The 19790-nt window shown below is 42.6% G+C and overlaps 1 protein-coding gene across 5 annotated transcripts in view; it reads left to right on the forward strand.

Moving 5' to 3' along the window:
- gnas (GNAS complex locus) overlaps positions 1-19790 on the forward strand; it is a 107121-nt gene that overhangs the window by 26823 nt on the left and 60508 nt on the right. For 3 of the 5 annotated variants that reach the window (XM_061219076.1, XM_061219075.1, XM_061219073.1), the window contains exon 2: positions 10621-10693. In XM_061219076.1, coding sequence (XP_061075060.1) covers positions 10621-10693 — 73 coding nt within the window. Of the gene's footprint in view, positions 1-4302; positions 5677-6067; positions 6105-10620; positions 10694-19790 lie in introns of those variants that run through there. The other 2 variants (XM_061219074.1, XM_061219077.1) reach the window with 2 other exon arrangements.

Here is a 19790-nt window from a genome sequence, read left to right on the forward strand (position 1 = left end):
GACATGCGTCTCTGGTCTTAAAATCAAGAACCATATATTCTTTCATGCTGAAACCTATGCTATAAGTAAAAATAAAATATTTTTTAAAACATGTTTTAATCATCCAAGATTTGTATTGCGTATGTTCTGTATGTCCAGAAATACTTGAACTTTGTTATCCTGGGTGTCAGGAGGATATGCGGCTTTAAAGAATGAAGCTCTCAGTTTAAAGGTGTATCGAGTTGTCGTCAACAGAAACTTCTGTGGTTACATGAAGCAGTCAGCTTGCCTTTTTGGAAACATGACGTTTTTACCCACAGGCCTCTATGACTATCGTGCTGGCAGTAGCTTGAGCCTTGAGGCAAAATCTATGCATCTTCATCATTAACATAAAATGAAATATTATATGAAAATATTCTACTTCAGTAGCGAATGCCATTCATGTTCTGTGACATTTGGCTTTGAATTGATACAGCATAGTATTGTGATACTTTCTTCTGCAATACAGTATTGATACAATGGTGCCAAATATTGAAATTTAGTTTTTCTAAATATATACACATTTTGTAGTGAATGTTATTTTTATGTAGGGGAGAACTGGCGCAATAGTAACATTCTTACTCCATTACTCCAAGTTAACACACTGACATTTAACCACAATGATCATACAATTGTCTGCTTTAATAATATATGTTAGGTTTGAGGTGATCACAAACATGTACAATTTAAACAAACATAATTTGTCCAACATTAGACAATACTTAACATAATCATAGATTAAATTGTCATTGTTTTATACTTGGTTGCATATCCTTTGCATGCCATGACATGTCTGTGACCGATCAACTTCATCAGAGTCTGGATATCTTATTTTCAGGTTGTCCTACAAGTGATACTAAAACTCTTTGTATTTCAATGGATGGGAGTTGGGGTGTGGGACTATATTCAGCTGTAAATTATGCTGATACAGTATAGAACACATTTCTTGCCTAAAGTAAATCAAGTGTCTAAGGTATCAAACTAGCCTCAAACTGTCTTGCTGCTGCCAGATATGGATGGACATCTTCAAGGGTTGTTTCTCCTGAATAAATTGTCCTACTTAACCCAATGGAAAAAATAATAATTCAGGAGAAACAACCCTTGAAGTGATATATCCATATCTGCTGCATATCTGGTAACAGCATGATGGTTTGAGGCTCATTTGATACCTTGGACCTTTGATGACTTAGCCGTTTAGCTAAGAAATGTTTTAATGGATCAGAACAACTTTTCTCTCTTGGGTTACAAAAGTCCAATGTTATCTACCTTCTTCAGAGCACAGGTAACTCCTCACACACCAATCAGAAGCCAGTAACCACTCTTGTTTGGCCGAATTTCAAAATGTGGGTTTCTAGCCCTGCATCATATTGCAGTATATTGAGTATTCTCTGCCGAACATAATTAATAAGTACAATTAATATTTCAGTTGAATATCGCAAAACACTTCATTTGGTTTAATTATGGGAACAATTTCTTCTAAAACTAAATTGTTTAATTAGACAAAATCCTGCCTTACAGTGATTGACTTGTTTTTGTTAGGCATTGTGAAGATAATTTTTCATTAAGAATTAATGGTTCTAAGCAAGAGAGATGCCATTTCCCTGGCAACATGAGGGTAAAATTCATATCTGGAAAACAACCACTGTCATTCTGTGATAAACATTTGTTTACTATACCTTATTTCACATTTCCAGCAAATGGTCCAAACCATAGACACTACCCTATGGGTATTACCAAATGTAAATAAAAATGTGCTACAGTTTTCAGGTGTCACTTAAAAAAATTAATGAATAAAACATTCAAATATACCAATTTTACGAAATTAAATATTTGTCTCTGTTCAGTTTATTTTGAGCCATAATAGACCAAAAACCTCAATGGCATTTGCCCAAATCCATACCCATCATATGAAGTGCAATTAAATTACAAACAATAGGCTAAACCTGTAAAAACAAATCTGTATCATGAGCCAAGAAATGAGGTTTCACATTCTAGTAGTCAAACTAGACAAAGTCACGGCTTGCATTGGCCTTAACCATCAGTGTGACGCAAATCTTTGTTGAATTTAAAATGATTCACTTGCTTCTGACTTCCATCCAACAGCAAATTTTGTCCTGAGGTACTGTATTTAGAGAATGTCAGAAAAGTCCCCTCCAAAGGTACTGGAATAGCAAGGCCAACTGTATTTGCAATACACTGAATATATTTGGGGTTGAGATAAGAATGTTCCCTTTAATCTCCTCTCCAAGAGGTGAAATGCATGCTCAATTGGGTTAAGGTCTGGTGATTGACTTGGCCTGTCTAAAACCTTCCAAACTTTTTCTCCGTAATTAAGCCTTTTGTTGTGTTGGCAGTGTGTTTTGGGTCAGTGTCTTGCTGCTTGTCTTTTGTTCCTCCCAATTAGTTTGGATGCATTTCTCTGTAAGTTGGCAGACAGAATGTTTTTGTAGACTTCTGAATTCATCCTGCTGCTACCATCACATCATCAATAAAGATTTGCAAGCCCACTCCAGAAGTAGCCATCAAGCCCCAGCCATGACACTTCCATCACCATGCTTCACAGATGAGCTCATATGTTTCGGATCATGAGCAGATCCCTTTTTTCTCCACACTTTGGCCTTTCCATCACTTTGGTCGAGGTTAATCTTGGTTTCATCAGTCCATAAAACTTCCAGAATTTTTACTTCTTTGCTAATTGTAATCTTGCCTTCCGATTCTTACTACTGATGAGTGGTTTGCATCTTGTGGTATAGCCTCTATATTGCTGCTCTCTAAATCTTCTTTGAACGATTAATTGAGTTACCTTCACTCCTGCCCTGTAGAAATAGTTTGTGATGTCACTGTCTGATGTTTTGGGGTTTTTCTTCACAGCTCTCACAATGTTTATGTTATCGACTTCTGTTGTTTTCCTTGGTTGACCTGTTAAATGTCTGTATGCCAGAGGTTTCTTTCTTTTTCAGGACATTCCAAGTTGTTGTACAAGCTATGTGCAATGGTTCTAATTTCCCCTCTTTTCTATGCTTCAAAATGGCTTGCTTTTCTCCCAAAGAGAGCTCTCTGGTCTTCATGTTGGTTTATCTTTTTTAACTCAAACGCAAAACCCAAGGCTAAAACCAAGAGTAGACATTCAGAACTATTTATTGTTAATCGTTCAATCTAACAGGACACAACAACAAACACCTGTCAGCCACATGTTTCAATACTTTTGCTCACCTAAAATTGGGTGGTCTGATATAAAAGGTGATACATTTTAAGTTAACAAATCTAGATAAAAATACCATGAAATAAAAGCTGAAATTGGGATCTGTCATCTCATGTACATCTTTTGACCTCAATTGTCTTCAGTGTATATCAAAAACAAAGGAACTGGCCTTACTGTCCCAATACCATTGGACTGTAATTAGTGGCAGCTGCATTGGCTGCCTCGAAACGGCTCGTTCATTCAGTTGTATTTGCTGAAGTCATCGAAAGAATGCTGCTGCCGCCAAATAGAAAATAAAATTAGCTGGGTAGCTTATTAAAAATCGATTTGGTCTTGGGTCAAAATGGTCTGGCAGTATTTTAACAGCAGAACTTGGGTCTCCAGAGGTGGCTGTGCTAACCACTGCAATGAAGACTCAGCATTAGCGAGCAGTTAGGCCCCAGGTACAGTCCTTCCCTCAGTGACGACTGGAAGGCAGACTGCAAACAGCAGGTGGACCAGCGGGTTCAGCTCGGCCAGCAGGTTCAGCTCGGCCAACCACAGATCATGTGTACATGTCTCTTCACAGGCAGTTTTTCTTTCATGTATTTTTATAAAACCTGTCTGTAGCTACATTTCTGAGCTAGCTAGTTCACTTATCTGTCGCTATTAGTTCTCTAGTTCTATAAGTATATAAAGCTGCTGCCTTCCAGTCGTTGCAGGGGGAAAGGAAGAACCTTAGGCAGGCAGCCTCAGGAGGATATCACTATTTATTCCCGCTGTACAGAAATGCACCTCAACAGGTTGAAAGTCTAGAGGCATTCAGTTTAATGTTAATTGTACTCGTTTAAAGAAAAGTAAACACGTGTATTTATTTTTCACATTAAGACAAAACACAAAATGAGAGGAAAGAGTGCAGGTACACTGGCAGTTATCTGGGGTCACCGTATCGTGTTTACTTGCATAGGCTATGTTCTCGTTTCTTTGAAGAGGGCGCCTTTTCTCCGCAGAATTGCAAGTTGCTGACGTTTTGGGCAATCATGTGATTAGATCGTCGTTCCCAGGGTTCAGTGAGAAAGGTTTGCCCCACCCCATCTCTTCAACGCAATCTATCTCAATGTACAATTCCCACAGAACGGGAAAAAAGCAAAAAAATACCCCAAAGATACAGGTTTTCTCGCGTTTATTCAGAAACAAACACGGCCTGTCAATGAGGAAATTGCTGTCACATTGGGATTTGTGCTTTTAAAGGCGCCGTATCTTCATGTATCTACATGCACATGTACAGTATATCTGCCATCCGAATTCAGGAGGATTACAAAGCTGGGACTGACAGCAGGCTGTACCTACAAGAAACTGGAAAACAGCGAAGGATTTTCATAAATCTGCTTGAATTGGAAGACCGCGACGACTGTAAGACGAATCGGTGCTCGTAAGTGGAAGGCTTACAGATGTGAGGAGAAAAAGAAATTACAGCGACAGAAAAAACGGAGAGAAGGGCCAAGCCCTGCAAGCAACCACCATCGCCGAAGAGGAGGAAAAAAATAAAATAATTTCTGGGAATATAACGGAACACAGGAGACTCGGTGGGGACGCATTTTAAAGGATTCGTATTTTAAAAAGAATCCGTGAAAATGATCCACACGCCGTCATTTTAGTGGAAATATTTATTTTTATTTTTTCGGTATCTCTCTCTCCCTCTCTCGCTCCTCTCTCTGGTGGAAGACGGTTTGGGAAGAAACAGAAAATACGACGTTCATTGAACTGTTTTTTAACAACAGTAATAGCTTGCGTCAGGCTATTTGCGTGACTGATGGATTCTCAGTGAGAAATATTTATAAATCGTTTTTGGATCTCTGTTCTTCAGTAAAACGTCGTGGAAATCCCGAAACGATTTCTTCGTGCCTTTAAACATAAGATGCAGTTACACATTTAACTTCTTTTAAATGTATTTACATTTAATCAATAATAATATCAATAATAGCCTAATAATAATAAATAATAATAATAATAATAATAATAATAATAATAGTAGGCCTAATACATAGAGGAATTAACCGTCTGAGAGGGCGGCCCGGGTGTCGTCATCAACACTACCCTTTCTCAGACTTGTAGCCTACTAAATAATTACTCACACACACATTTTAATAATATTTAAATTTAGATGACTATTTATACATTGCATTAGTTGTGTTTGTAACGATATATAAATGTCACTCATCTTTGTCAAGGTGTTCATTTCGTGGGCCAATCTAGGGATTTAGGATTATTTATTTATTTATTTATTGTATTAACCCCCCACCCCCCTCCCCGAACCTTGTATTGGGTTTTTGGGAAGATGGGTTGTTTGGGCAACAGTAAGACTGAAGACCAGCGAAATGAGGAGAAGGCACAGCGGGAAGCGAACAAAAAAATTGAGAAACAGCTACAAAAAGACAAACAAATATACCGAGCAACGCACCGGCTACTACTGCTAGGTATGTTTATGAGCTGCATTGCTGTACAGTAAAATATAGCTAGCTAGTTCATAGACCAGCGTGTAGATAGGTCTGTTTGTCAGTATGCTACCCTGAATGTTAGCTCTCAATTAGCTAGCTATCTTATTTGCTTATTAGGCAAAACGGGTTTGTGTTCATGTTTGTCAGCACTGCCCGTTTAATTTGCAGAACACTTTGTTTAATGTATTGTGGGAATACCAGTTGTGTTCGTGTCTGTATGGAGCGGTGTCTGATCGCTCGCTGAACAGGCCGCGAGAAGGCACAATGTAGGCTACGTAGCAGTCATTTCTACCGAGTTAAATTATTACGTCATGCCGTTTCATTTTTTGGTTACCTTGTTGAAGATTAGTGGAATTAATAGGATAGGGTCTGCTCCAGGAAACATGCTTTGTGTAGCGTATGTATGGGTGCGTTTCATTTTTAGTTCTTGTTATGATATTGCGTCCTGCACGCATAGAACGCTTTTACGAGGCTTTCCGATGATTCGGGGTCGTTAAATTATTCCCAGTATCGTAACGCATACATATACATTGTATAGGCTACTTTAGGCCTGTGGCCTAGGTTCTCCTGACGCATTTTGTATGTAAGTAACCAGACAACCTATGTCTTATGCCTGTGATCGCAAAGGCTCACACCCCTCGAGTGCTACAAAACCGGGGGGTCGGTCGGGTCGTGGTTAATTTGACCAGCACAAGAGCTGTCGCGATTCAAAGGGCTAAGTAGCTCTTGATACATTTGAATTGCATTGACGACACTGTCGCTCTATCTGTAATTGCGTTTAATTAACCACATTTGAGCCATATGTATCTTATATAACAGAGCAGCCAAGATGAATTGAGTCCTATGATCCGACTTCAAGATAATTTATTGTTCATTTGGGTTCATCTTGGTTTAAATTTTGTTTTGTGAGTCACAGTTGTAAAATGATTTTAATCATAGGCCTATATATTCAGCAATTGGGGATTTTGCTGTTAAAACTGCAACCCGCGTCTGTAATTTGCATTGATACAGCTGCCGTTGTTTAAGGTCATGGGTGTGGTGGAGTATAACTGGGCTTGCCACCTAAAAGTTGCAGGTTTAATTGTGACGTGAACCCGTTAGAGGAAGGTACTTGACCTGTCTTTCTTCATGTCGGTAGTATTGCTTTGCTAAATCCCTGTTATTTCATGTAATGTCCTGTCAAAATCTACTAGATGTATATCTGTAATGTTGAACTGTTAGTTATTATGTGTATTGCTGGATGTTGTCTTTAGCCAGCTTGCAGCTTCTATGTGTTGTATTTCATGGATGTTTTATGAGCACTGTTTAGTATGATACAAGAATCTGAATAAGGTACATTTAAGTGTAACATATTGCTAAAAGGACAACATTTCTAGGGATATCATTTTTGGCCCGAAACCCTGTGTTTGAGAGTTGCTGTATGCCTAAAATTACTGGAGGTTCACAATGTAGAGATGTAGGATTTTGTTGTGCCTGCATTTCTGTTCCAAAAAAAAAAAAAAAAAAAAAAAAAAAAAAAAAAAACACATTCAGGGGAAGAGACCTGAAGGCTTTTAATTAAATAAGATATGTGACGTATTTTGAAACCATGTATTGTTACAACTAAAACTTGTGGGTGGATTCCCAAGTTGCATTGTTTTGGGGGTGGCATAACAGTTTATACACCTCTGTCCCCTTGTGACAGACAGAACTGATGATGGAGTGTCAGATTAAGCTTGTCATTGGCTCTAATGATGAAAGCCATTCAGGCAATAGGCTGCCAGTCAGCAGGCGTTAGTCCTCTGCTTCCTGTGCAGTAACCCAGAACATTCTCAGCTCCTGTGTCACCAACAGCCAGGATGACACTCAGAATCCATAGTTACACTTTGCATCAGTGAGAAAATGCCTCTTACAGGAGACTTTTGCGAGTTATTATTTTATGCTACTATATTTTTGTATTGGTCCAGTTGAATATCGCAAACTGTAAACAGTAGGCCAGATATTCCCCCATGTGATGTGTTTTATGGAAACAACATATAAAACTGTGAGCAAAGTAAATAATGGTACTTTTGGGACCAGTTTTTCAGATACAGATGAAGCTTTGTTCTAGATTAATTCAGTTCTGAATGGAGATTCTCCCTACAAAACTCAACATCGTTCAAAATTAAGTCTGTGAAACCGCCCATTGAGGTATTTTTTATTTAAATAATAAATGATGGCACAAATGTAATTCTGAGCATGTTTTGGGTGTAATAAACACATGAGAAAATACAGGGTCTTCATGGAGGCGCCACAGGGCTGAAAAAGGAACTTTAAATGCAAATATTTCCCAAAGTATTTTTGACAATCAAATGTGTATCAAATATATTTCCTGCATATCAAGTTTTCTTGTGGAGAAGTACAGGAAAATTAGGTTTTTTTGGTCATTTTACATGTAATGTCCCTCTTTTAGGGCACAAGCATGGATGTCTTTCCTTGTTCCCTAGTATAGGGGAGACGGCAGTGCCCTGCCGAACTGGGTCACAGATTGACTGGCCTATTAGTAGGCATGTTCATACAGTCTGGGATCTCTCTGAGACTGGCCTATCAGTGGACATGTTCATACAGTCTGGGATCTCTCTACGACTGGCCTATCAGTGGACATGTTCATACAGTCTGGGATCTCTCTGAGACTGGCCTATCAGTAGGCATGTTCATACAGTCTGGGATCTCTCTGAGACTGGCCTATCAGTGGACATGTTCATACAGTCTGGGATCTCTCTGAGACTGGCCTATCAGTGAACATGTTCATACAGTCTGGGATCTCTCTGAGACTGGCCTGTCAGTGAACATGTTCATGCAGTCTGGGATCTCTCTCTGAAACCTTGATTCTGCATGGGCCATTCCAGCAGAAAGTGAAAAGTATCAGTTAATGCTGGAAAGTTTGAATCTGTGTTCAGTGGCAAAAATACTGGCAAAATGTCAGCACTGAATTTTATTGTACTGTTAAGTGCTTCAACTTTGATGACTCTCTCTCTCTCTCTCACTCACACACACACACTCACTCACTCAGTCACTGGTTTGATACAGTTGTTGGCTGACAGTGGTAATGTTGTTATAACTTGGCTTGCTTTATCACAGAGTCATTTGAAATACAGTTCATGCGTGAAAAGGTCGAAGAGAGCCGTGAGAATATGGCTGGTTCTTGAGGGTTTGCGGAGCCTGGGCTAAATGCTAAGTTAACTACAGTAGTACAGTAGTTCTTGATTAAATGTGCATTTCCTGAGATCTGTTGATGTCCACGAGTAACTATGTTGGTATATTTTGACTGAGCAGTTCCTGTTGAGTTTTTCTAATGTAAATTATAGGCGCATTGATGAGCATGACAGATCTAGAAAAATCTAGAAAATTATTCACATCACAGCGAGAATATTTGGATGGTTAGATAGTACCATGGGTAAGTGAAAGCATACTTTAATTACATTTTTGGGTGAACTGCCCCTTTAACAGATACCAGACCATGGGGCCCATCCACACACTGGAACAGAGCCTTAACAGATACCAGACCATGGGGCCCATCCACACAAAGGAACAGAGCCTTAACAGATACCAGACCATGGGGCCCATCCACACAATGGAACAGAGCCTTAACAGATACCAGACCATGGGGCCCATCCACACAATGGAACAGAGCCCTAACAGATATCAGACCATGGGGCCCATCCACACACTGGAACAGAGCCTTAACAGATACCAGACCATGGGGCCCATCCACACACTGGAACAGAGCCTTAACAGATACTAGTCCATGGGGCCCATCCACACACTGGAACAGAGCCTTAACAGATACTAGTCCATGGGGCCCATCCACACACTGGAACAGAGCCTTAACAGATACTAGTCCATGGGGCCCATCCACACACTGGAACAGAGCCTTAACAGATACTAGTCCATGGGGCCCATCCACACACTGGAACAGAGCCTTAACAGATACTAGTCCATGGGGCCCATCCACACAATGGAACAGAGCCTTAACAGATACTAGTCCATGGTTACAGGATGAGTTGTTAAATAGCCTGGCTGACCAATCTCTTCATTGTCTAAGATCAAAGCTTCACCAGTGTTCATTGTTGGCTATCCCACTGTTAATAATGGTCTATGAATCAATGTTTGTCTTTTTAGCTTCTATATTTGATCAATACTTCTAGTTTGTAAAGTTATTTGTGCATCATGAAAGAAAAGCTCTCAAAATAGTTATTGTTAATATCTTGACTATAGGGACAGAATTAGGAATGTGTGAATATTTTAGGCCATCGTGGTCACTAGTTGGAATGACCACAGTGCAAGGATCGGCAGGTTCTGATTTCAAAATGGCCACTCCTTTGGCCTAAAGTGCATAAGAAAGCAGTTTATGGGCAGTTGAAATGTAGTTCAGAAAAAAGTACTTTTTTAAATACTGGTAAAGTGTGGGAAGGCTGTGTTTGTTTGCCTGCTCTTCCGCTTGCAGAGGTGGAGAGTAAGTCTTCAAACATGGAGGGGGCGTAGAGTAGAGGCCGACATCTCCACTGTCCTGCTTGGCTTTACATCCAGTATGGCTTAATCTTTCTTTAGGGTCTGATCCTATGTAAATAAAATGGTTTGCTCTGGTCACACATTCAACACATTGGCCTGAATTGAAGTTTCTGGTTCCATTGGCCAATGATTTTGATGTTGTAAATGGAGAAAATACTCAAGCTACGTAGACAGTCTGTTTCGGTCTTTCTTTCTTAAATGTGGAGTTTTCTTGGATTATGGTAGGACAGTACCAGGGGGATTCCGTTGTCAAGGTTCATACGCATTTATTTTGGGGGTTTTTTAATTCGGGCTGACCTGTTGCAGAAAATACAAATTATACTTGATTGCCAGCTCAGTTGTTCCGGGTGTTTTTGCGACAGAAATGACAGTGCTCTCTTTCTCCCTCTGCAGGAGCTGGGGAATCGGGGAAAAGTACCATTGTCAAACAGATGCGCATCTTGCATGTCAATGGCTTCAATGCAGAGTAAGTATCTATTCTCTATCTTTCTTGGTTGAAATGATCTTGTGTAGCAGTGCACCCTGGGAGCACAAACAACAGCGCTCTCGCCTTCTGCCCTGTCGAGTTCATGATCTCTCTCTCTCTCTCCCCCCCCTCTCTCTCTCTCTCTCTCCCCCCCTCTCTCTCTCTCTCCCTCCCCCTCTCTCTCTCTCTCTCTCTTTCGCTCTCGCCTTCTGCCCTGTCGAGCTTATGCTCTCTCTCTCTCTCCCCCCCCCTCTCTCTCTCTCTCTCTCTCTCTCGCTCTCGCCTTCTGCCCTGTCGAGTTCATGCTCTCTCTCTCTCCCCCTCTCTCTCGCTCGCTCGCTCTCGCCTTCTGCCCTGTGTCAAGTTCATGCTCTCTCTCTCTCGCTCTCTCTCTCTCCCCCTCTCTCTCCCCCTCTCTCTCTCTCTCTCATGCTCTCTCTCTCTCTCTCTCTCTCTCTCTCATGCTCTCTCTCTCTCTCTCTCTCTCTCATGCTCTCTCTCTCTCTCTCTCTCTCATGCTCTCTCTCTCTCTCATGCTCTCGCTCTCGCTCTCGCTCTCTCTCTCTCTCTCTCTCTCTCTCTCTCTCTCTCGCTCTCGCTCGCTCTCGCCTTCTGCCCTGTGTTGAGTTCATGCTCTCTCTCCCCCCCCCCTCTCTCTCTCTCTCTCCCCCCTCTCTCTCTCTCTCGCTCGCTCGCTCTCGCCTTCTGCCCTGTGTTGAGTTCATGCTCTCTCTCTCTCTCTCTTGCTCTCTCTCTCTCTCCCCCTCTCTCTCTCTCTCGCTCTCGCCTTCTGCCCTGTGTCGAGTTCATGCTCTCTCTCTCTCTCTCTCTCTCTCTCGCCTTCTGCCCTGTGTCGAGTTCATGCTCTCTCTCTCTCTCTCTCTCTCTCTCGCTCTCTCGCTCTCGCCTTCTGCCCTGTGTCGAGTTCATGCTCTCTCTCCCTCCCTCTCTCTCTCCCTCCCTCCCTCCCTCCCTCCCTCTCTCTCCCTCCCTCTCTCCCTCCCTCTCTCTCCCTCCCTCTTTCAATTCAATTCAGTTCAATAAAAAAATGCGTTGGCATGTCTGTATGCAAACAATATTGCCAAAGCAATTAACAATAAAATGATTAACAATCGCATATAAAACCTAGGATTATTAATAATAATAATCAAATCGTCTGACAATCAACATGAATTTCTAAATGACAAACAGTAACCTGGATAGTAAGGATAACATTAGCCACTAACAGTGCTGATAACAGAGATGGTGCCTCACTGGTTGTCCCTCAGTTTGTGACGGGAGGCCATTTTTACGAGCTCTCTTTCGGAGCCCTCTCCTGTACCCCGCTGGCATGCTCTGTGAGTGCGTTAGCGCTCTGCCAGTTCGCCTCTGAGGGTCGCACCCTTTTAAAATTAGAACTGGGATCCGTGTCTGGCAGCAGCCTCGTTCAGCGTGACTGGCCGCTGTTTTTACATTACATTACATGTCATTTGGCTGACGCTTTTATCCAAAGCGACTTACAGTTGATTTAGACTAAGCAAGAGACAATCCCCCTGGAGCAATGCAGGGTTAAGGGCCTTGCTCAAGGCCTAACAGCTATGTGGTGGCAACACCAGGGATTGAACCACCAACCTTGCCGGTCCCAATCATGTACCTCAACCACTATGCTACAGGCAGGTCCCTTATCATGTACCTTAACCACTACACTACTGGCCACCCCTTGTTTCTGCGAGGGGCAGGTCGTAGGTCCAGCTGTGGGTCCTGAAGGAGGAAAGGCAGATTTCAGATCACGGAACCCACTGACAGATACATGGAAAGGCAGCACCGAGGATTCTGGGTATCTGTTGGACACCGTTATGGTCCAATCCATTGATTAACAACATCGCTTTTGTCAGCTCATCTGTACATATATACTATATACTATATAAGGTTCTGTGCAATCAAAGCTTTCATCTTTTAAACATTTATATTACACATAAAGGACCAAATACTATGATGTTCAGACTAATTTTAATCAGACTATTTTAAGTGAGATGTGTTATCATGAAGGGGGCGCCCTGAAGCCTAGTGGCTAAGGTACATGTCTGGGACCTGGAAGGTTGGTGGTTCAAGCCACGAAAAGCCATGAAAATATCTGTGCAGCTATTGGGCCCTTGAGCAAGGCCCTTATAACCCCACATTGCTCCATAAAAGTGTCAGCTAAATAACTGTAATGTAATGTAATGAAGGTCCAAAGCTTCTGCTTGGTATTGGTCACTTGGAGACACTTATTCCATCATTTACTGTCACCTTCCTGTCAGCTTGAACCAGTCCGGCCTGTCTCCTCTCACCTCTGTCATTAAGAATCATTTTCACCGACAGAACTGGTGCTCACTAGATGTTTTTTTTCTTTTTTTCACACCATTCTCCGTAAACCCTGTAGAATCTGTTGTACATGAAAATACCAGGAGATCTGCAGTTTCTATGATACTCAAACCACCCCATCTGTCGCCAACAATAATTCATAATAACAAAGTCACTTGGATCGCATTTCTACCACATTCTGATGTTTTGTCTGAACTATCAATCATCTTGGCCATGTCTGCTTGGATCTGGTGTGCGCCTAATAAAGTGATCACTGAGTGTACATTATCTTGTGACAGCTCAGGTGAATGGAAGGAGGAGGTGACTGTGGGTTCTTTAAAGCAGAGTGGTGTAGAGGATGGCAGCCATTTTGAATTATGCTGCTTTTCTCTTACTTCTATACTGCACTCAGCAGAGCACAGATTTACCTGTAATAGGAAAATCAAAATCAGGACTATAGATCAATGCATAAATATGCACACATACAGAAATGGGGCGACATGGCTAAGGCAGTAAGAGCAGTCGTCTGGCAGTCGGAGGGTTGCCGGTTCAATCCCGGGCTGTGTCGAAGTGTCCCTGAGCAAGACGCCTAACCCCCAAATGCTCCTGACGAGCTGGTCGGCGCCTTGCATGGCAGCCAATCGCCGTCGGTGTGTGAGTGTGTGTATGAATGGGTGAATGAGAAGCATCAATTGTACAGCGCTTTGGATAAAGGCGCTATATAAATGCCAACCATTTACCAAATGACAGAAAACATTAACATTCATATGTAAGGTTTGTTATAAATTCTGGAAGTGCATTCATATTATTGCACTTGCGTACGGTCCAGCCCATCAACATTTACAGTTTGTGTGGATAAGATATTTTTGCTTTATCCAGCCACAGAAGGAACAGTAGTTTAGAAAGACAAAACAGGCTCTGAAGAATGCAACAATATACTGAGAAAATATTAAGAAAGGTATCTACATTGCTTAACCATAAAAGTAATAAAGTCAGTTTGTATTGTTAGATGTTATGGTAGCCATAATTTAGTATATTCCTGTGACAGCGCTTGGCAGTTGGACAAAAGGTTAGAGAGGTAACTTTTTGCTGCCATGCAAGGCTCCAACCAGCTCGTCAGGAGCCAAACCCTGGGCTGGATTGAACCAGCAACCTCCGACTGCCAGGCGACTGCTCTTACCTCCTGCTCTTACCGCCAACTGCCAGACGACTGCTCTTACCGCCAACTGCCAGACGACTGCTCTTACCTCCGACTGCCAGACGACTGCTCTTACCTCCTGCTCTTACCGCCAACTGCCAGACGACTGGTCTTACCTCCGACTGCCAGACGACTGCTCTTACCTCCGACTGCCAGACGACTGGTCTTACCTCCGACTGCCAGACGACTGGTCTTACCTCCGACGGCCAGACGACTGGTCTTACCTCCGACTGCCAGACGACTGGTCTTACCTCCGACTGCCAGACGACTGCTCTTACTTCCGACTGCCAGACGACTGCTCTTACCTCCGACTGCCAGACGACTGCTCTTACCTCCTGAGCCAATGTTGCCCCATTGTTAGTAGTGCGGTGGAGTGCTCATGAATGACCTCTGTAAGCCTGTGCTGTTTCCAGCAGAGCATTTATGTAATTTTAATAACCTGATCTGCATTTTGTTTCCTCGATAATCGATACCAACCTGGACTTTTTGGTTTTTATTCTCTCTAGATTTGTGTGTTGTTTGTTAGTAAGAAGATACATTTTATGTAAATTTGTTTCCACACCCGCAGAACAATCCTTCCAGAATGTTCTGATAAGTACCAGCGCTTCCGCCTGGCCAGGTTTTGTAACATTCGGTATTGTAGTGGACCGCAAACGGAGAGCTGCTGGGCCCACCTGGACTGGAGCGTACCGAGGCATCATCATTTGTGATGTAGTCAATTTTCGGCCAATGGCATCATCCGAGTAAAGGGCAGTGTAGAGGTGGTGACTGAAGACAACTGGGTCATGAACTCAGACGGCAGGACGTGCTGAATACTGAGGGGATGTGTCACACTTCTAATGAACCTTGCAGAGCAGCGTCTGAAGCTAACTCATCACCATCACTGTAAGCGCTTTGCCCAGTGTGTTTCCTGTGATGGGACTGGCTGGGTTCGTAATGGTAATATGTGATAGGTGGATTCTTCAGTCTTGATCCCATACGCTGCACAGACAGAACAGTGTGGTACAGTACATTGGACTTTCAAACACTTCATATTCATCAGTGTTGTCTGTGGATGCTGATATGCATATTTTTTTCGCTTATCTGCGGTTTCTGGTCTGTCTGTGCATGAACACTGTTGTCCAAAATATAGAAGTGCCTGGGTCTTCTATTCTGGGTAATGTAGTCCTGGGATGAAGTGGATTTATACGTGTCTGGGTAATGTAGTCCTGGGAGCTAGTCGATTTCAATGTTTGTGGGTAATGCAGTCCCAGGAGAAAGTAGATTTAAATGTGCGTGAGTAATGTAGTCCTGGAAGAAAGTAATTTAAACATGCTTAAGTAATGGAGTTCTGGGATCTTGTAGATTTAAAAATGCTCGGGTAATGTAGTCCAGGGAGGAAGTAGATTTTAACTTGCTTCGGTAATGTAGTCCAGAGAGGAAATAGATTTTAACGTGCTTGGGTAATGTAGTCCAGTGAGGAAGTAGATTTTAATGTGCTAGGGTAATGTAGTCCAGAGAGGAAGTAGATTTTAATATGCTTGGGTAATGTAGTCCAGAGAGGAAGTAGATTTTAATGTGCTTGGGTAGTGTAGTAATGGGAGGAAGTTAGTAGATGGATCTACCCATCTATCTATCTGCCTGCTTTAATCCATTACGTATGGAGTTGGTTTGGTTTTCTACCACAGCATACCCTGGTGTGTGGAGGTTTGGGCACCTTAGCGCACGCAGCCATACGAGTGTGTGAAGCAGTACGGTGTGTGTGCAGCCATATAGTGTGTGTGTGTGTGCAGCAGTATGGTGTGTGTGTGCGTGTGCGTGAGAGTGTATGTGTGCGTGTGTGTGTGCAGCAGTATGGTGTGTGCGTGTGTGTATGTATGTGTGTGTGTGTGTGTGTGTGTGTGTGTGTGCAGCAGTATGGTGTGTGTGTGTGTGTGTGTGTGAGAGTGTGTGTGTGTGAGAGTGTATGTGTGCGTCTGTGTGTGCAGCAGTATGATGTGTGCGTGTGTGTGTGAGTGCAGTACTATGGTGTGTGTGTGTGTGTGTGTGTGTGTGTGTGTGTGTGTGTGAGAGTGTGTGTGCAGCACTATGGTGTGTATGTGTGTGTGTGTGTGTGTGTAAGTGTGTGTGCAGCACTATGGTGTGTGTGTGCGTGTGTGAGTGTGTGCAGCACTATGGTGTGTGTGTGTGTGTGTCTGTGTGTGCATGTGTGTGTGTGTGTGTGTGCAGCAGTTTGGGGTGGGTCTGTGTGCAGCACTATGGTGTGTATGTGAGAGTGTGTGTGTGTGTGTGTGCAGCAGTATGGGGTGTGTGTGTGGTGTGTGCAGCACTATGGTGTGTATGTGAGAGTGTGTGCTGGCGGATAGACTTTTGATATGGCTCTGTGAGTTACAGATTAAGCGGAAATGAGGATAGACTTTAGATATGGCTCTGTGAATTATTGATTAAACCTGAAGGAGGATAGACTTTAGATATGGCTCTGTGAGTTACAGATTAAACGTGAAGGAGGATAGACTTTAGGTATGGCTCTGTGAGTTACAGATTAAACGTGAAGGAGGATAGACTTTAGATATGGCTCTGTGAGTTACAGATTAAACGTGAAGGAGGATAGACTTTAGATATGGCTCTGTGAGTTGCAGATTAAACGTGAAGGAGGATAGACTTTAGATATGGCTCTGTGAGTTACAGATTAAACGTGAAGGAGGATAGACTTTAGATATGGCTCTGTGAGTTACTGATGAAACGTGAAGGAGGATAGACTTTAGGTATGGCTCTGTGAGTTACAGATTAAACGTGAGTGAAGGAGGATTGAGGTGATTGGATAGTGAGGGGTGGTGGATGTCTCATGTGAGCAGCCTGTAACGTAGTGGTTAAGGTCCATGACTGGGACCCACAAGGTCGGTGGTTCGATCCCCGGTGTAGCCACAACAAGATCCGCACAGCCGTTGGGCCCTTGAGCTAGGCCCGTAACCCTGCACGCACATATACACACGTATACATACATATATTATACTCACACACGCACACGCATACATACACACATACACACATGCATACATACATACTAACACACACATACATACATACATACATACATACACACACGTACACACATATACACACTTATGCCTACATACACACACAGATACACACACATATACACAAACACAGACAGACCCACAGACACACTCCTTTGTGTGCACAATGTGATTTTTAATGGCCATCATGTTGAAAATGTAAACAGGGCAATTCTCCATCCACCTTCTAACCCAATCAGCAAGAGGGTATGCTCTGTCCATTTCTCTCTATCTCTCTCTCTCCCTCTGTCCATCTCTCTTTCTCTCCGTCATCTCTCTTTCTCTGTCCGTCTGTTTCTCTCTCTCTCTCTCCCTCTCTGTCCATCTCTCTTTCTCTCTGTCATCTCTCTTTCTCTGTCTGTTTGTTTCTCTCTTTTTCGCTCTCCCTCTGTCCATCTCTCTTTCTCAGTCCGTCTGTTTCTCTCTCTCTGTTCATCTCTCTTTCTCTGTCCGTCTGTCACTCTCACACTCTCTGGCATGCGGATTGATGGGTTTCTGCATTGCTTTACTGTATCCAGAGATATAGGCCTTTAACAAGGCATTGGTGTGAATAAAATTGTCCAATCAGTAATGCAGTTCCATGCACTGGACCCAAGTCTTCTCTTTGCAGTGAGCTTGTGATTCTTGTGATTGGGACACACACACACTCACACACACCACACTTGTGATTCTTGTGATTGGGACACACACACACTCACACACACCACACTTGTGATTCTTGTGATTGGGACACACACACACTCACACACACCACACTTGTGATTCTTGTGATTGGGACACACACACACCACACTTGTGATTCTTGTGATTGGGACACACACACACTCACACACACCACACTTGTGATTCTGATGCTAATGCCACAGGGACAGAACACAGTGTAACACAAAGGTAAAGGCTGTGGCAGTGTAACACAAAGGTAAAGGCTGTGGCAGTGTAACACAAAGGTAAAGGCTGTGGCAGTGTAACACAAAGGTAAAGCCTGTGGCAGTGTAACACAAAGGTAAAGCCTGTGGCAGTGTAACACAAAGGTAAAGCCTGTGGTAGTGTAACACAAAGGTAAAGGCTGTGGCAGTGTAACACAAAGGTAAAGGCTGTGGCAGTGTAACACAAAGGTAAAGCCTGTGGCAGTGTAGCACAAAGGTAAAGCCTGTGGCAGTGTAACACAAAGGTAAAGGCTGTGGCAGTGTAGCACAAAGGTAAAGCCTGTGGCAGTGTAGCACAAAGGTAAAGCCTGTGGCAGTGTAACACAAAGGTAAAGCCTGTGGTAGTGTAACACAAAGGTAAAGGCTGTGGCAGTGTAACACAAAGGTAAAGCCTGTGGCAGTGTAACACAAAGGTAAAGGCTGTGGCAGTGTAACACAAAGGTAAAGGCTGTGGCAGTGTAACACAAAGGTAAAGCCTGTGGCAGTGTAGCACAAAGGTAAAGCCTGTGGCAGTGTAGCACAAAGGTAAAGGTTATTTTGAAGGCCAATATGTTGTTTGTCACCCTCATACAGGAGCTTGTGTTTTGGCCAGTATGTTTTTTTTTTTTTTTTTTTTTTTGGCCAAAGTCATCTTTAGGCTTACCCTGTGTTCATATTTAGTTTTTTTTTATTATTATTATTTAGTGGTCTGAAGAACATTTTCGTGTAAATATACATGTAGGAATAGCTTAACAGCGTAACAGTGACTTGGGGTGTATGCTTGTGGTCGCTTTCTCTGTCGAACACAGCGCAAAGTCTAGTGCTCCAGTATATAAACAGGATTTTAGGGGGAAAAACTTTGTCTTGTGCACGTCTAGCAAATATCTTGTCAGGTCTGTGATGCACAGTGAATTGAAATATAATTCTTAAAGTTTTATTTATTTACTTGCATAACTTACAGTAACTTCTAACTTACTTGTGTACATCCTTAAATTTGACCGTGTCCCAGGTGACATGCTGATCTTGGCAGCAGCTTTTGGCTTTGGCATGTCACAGTGCGCTGAGGAAGCTGAGGGATACAATAGAGAACCAATCACCACTCATCACCGGCCTCATTCTCCAACAGGAGAACACACCATACTAATGAATGCCCACTCACTGGGTCAGGTAATCCAAGAGAATGTACTTGTTGCTTTTAGCAGTTAACACCATTTCACATAGTTTCGTCACCATTACTTAAATTTGAGTTTGGGTTATTTTAGTAGTTAGTCAGTTTAAAGTCCCGAGATGGGAGACTGTATGTCCCTACTCTTTGGAGTCCCCTTCCACATATTCCATCAAAATCTCCCCAAGATTGGGGGGGTCAAAATCTCCCCAAGATTGGGAGGGTCAAAATCTCCCCAAGATTGGGAGGGTCAGAACACAGCCACCCCCAGCTACACTGCACTCTCCACACGTCAAAATTAGTTGTAAAAAAACAACGTTTTGTACTTCTATACTGCTTTGCGAAAACGTTATTGCTTGGTTTAAAGTAAATAAAGACACAGAATTATGAACATGCCCGTCAGAGCAGGTCGCAGCGGAATGTTTTTTGTGGCAGAGAGATCACGCACGTG

This window comes from Conger conger, chromosome 14 (assembly GCF_963514075.1).
Source record: "Conger conger chromosome 14, fConCon1.1, whole genome shotgun sequence".
NCBI classification, from domain to species: Eukaryota; Metazoa; Chordata; class Actinopteri; order Anguilliformes; family Congridae; genus Conger; species Conger conger.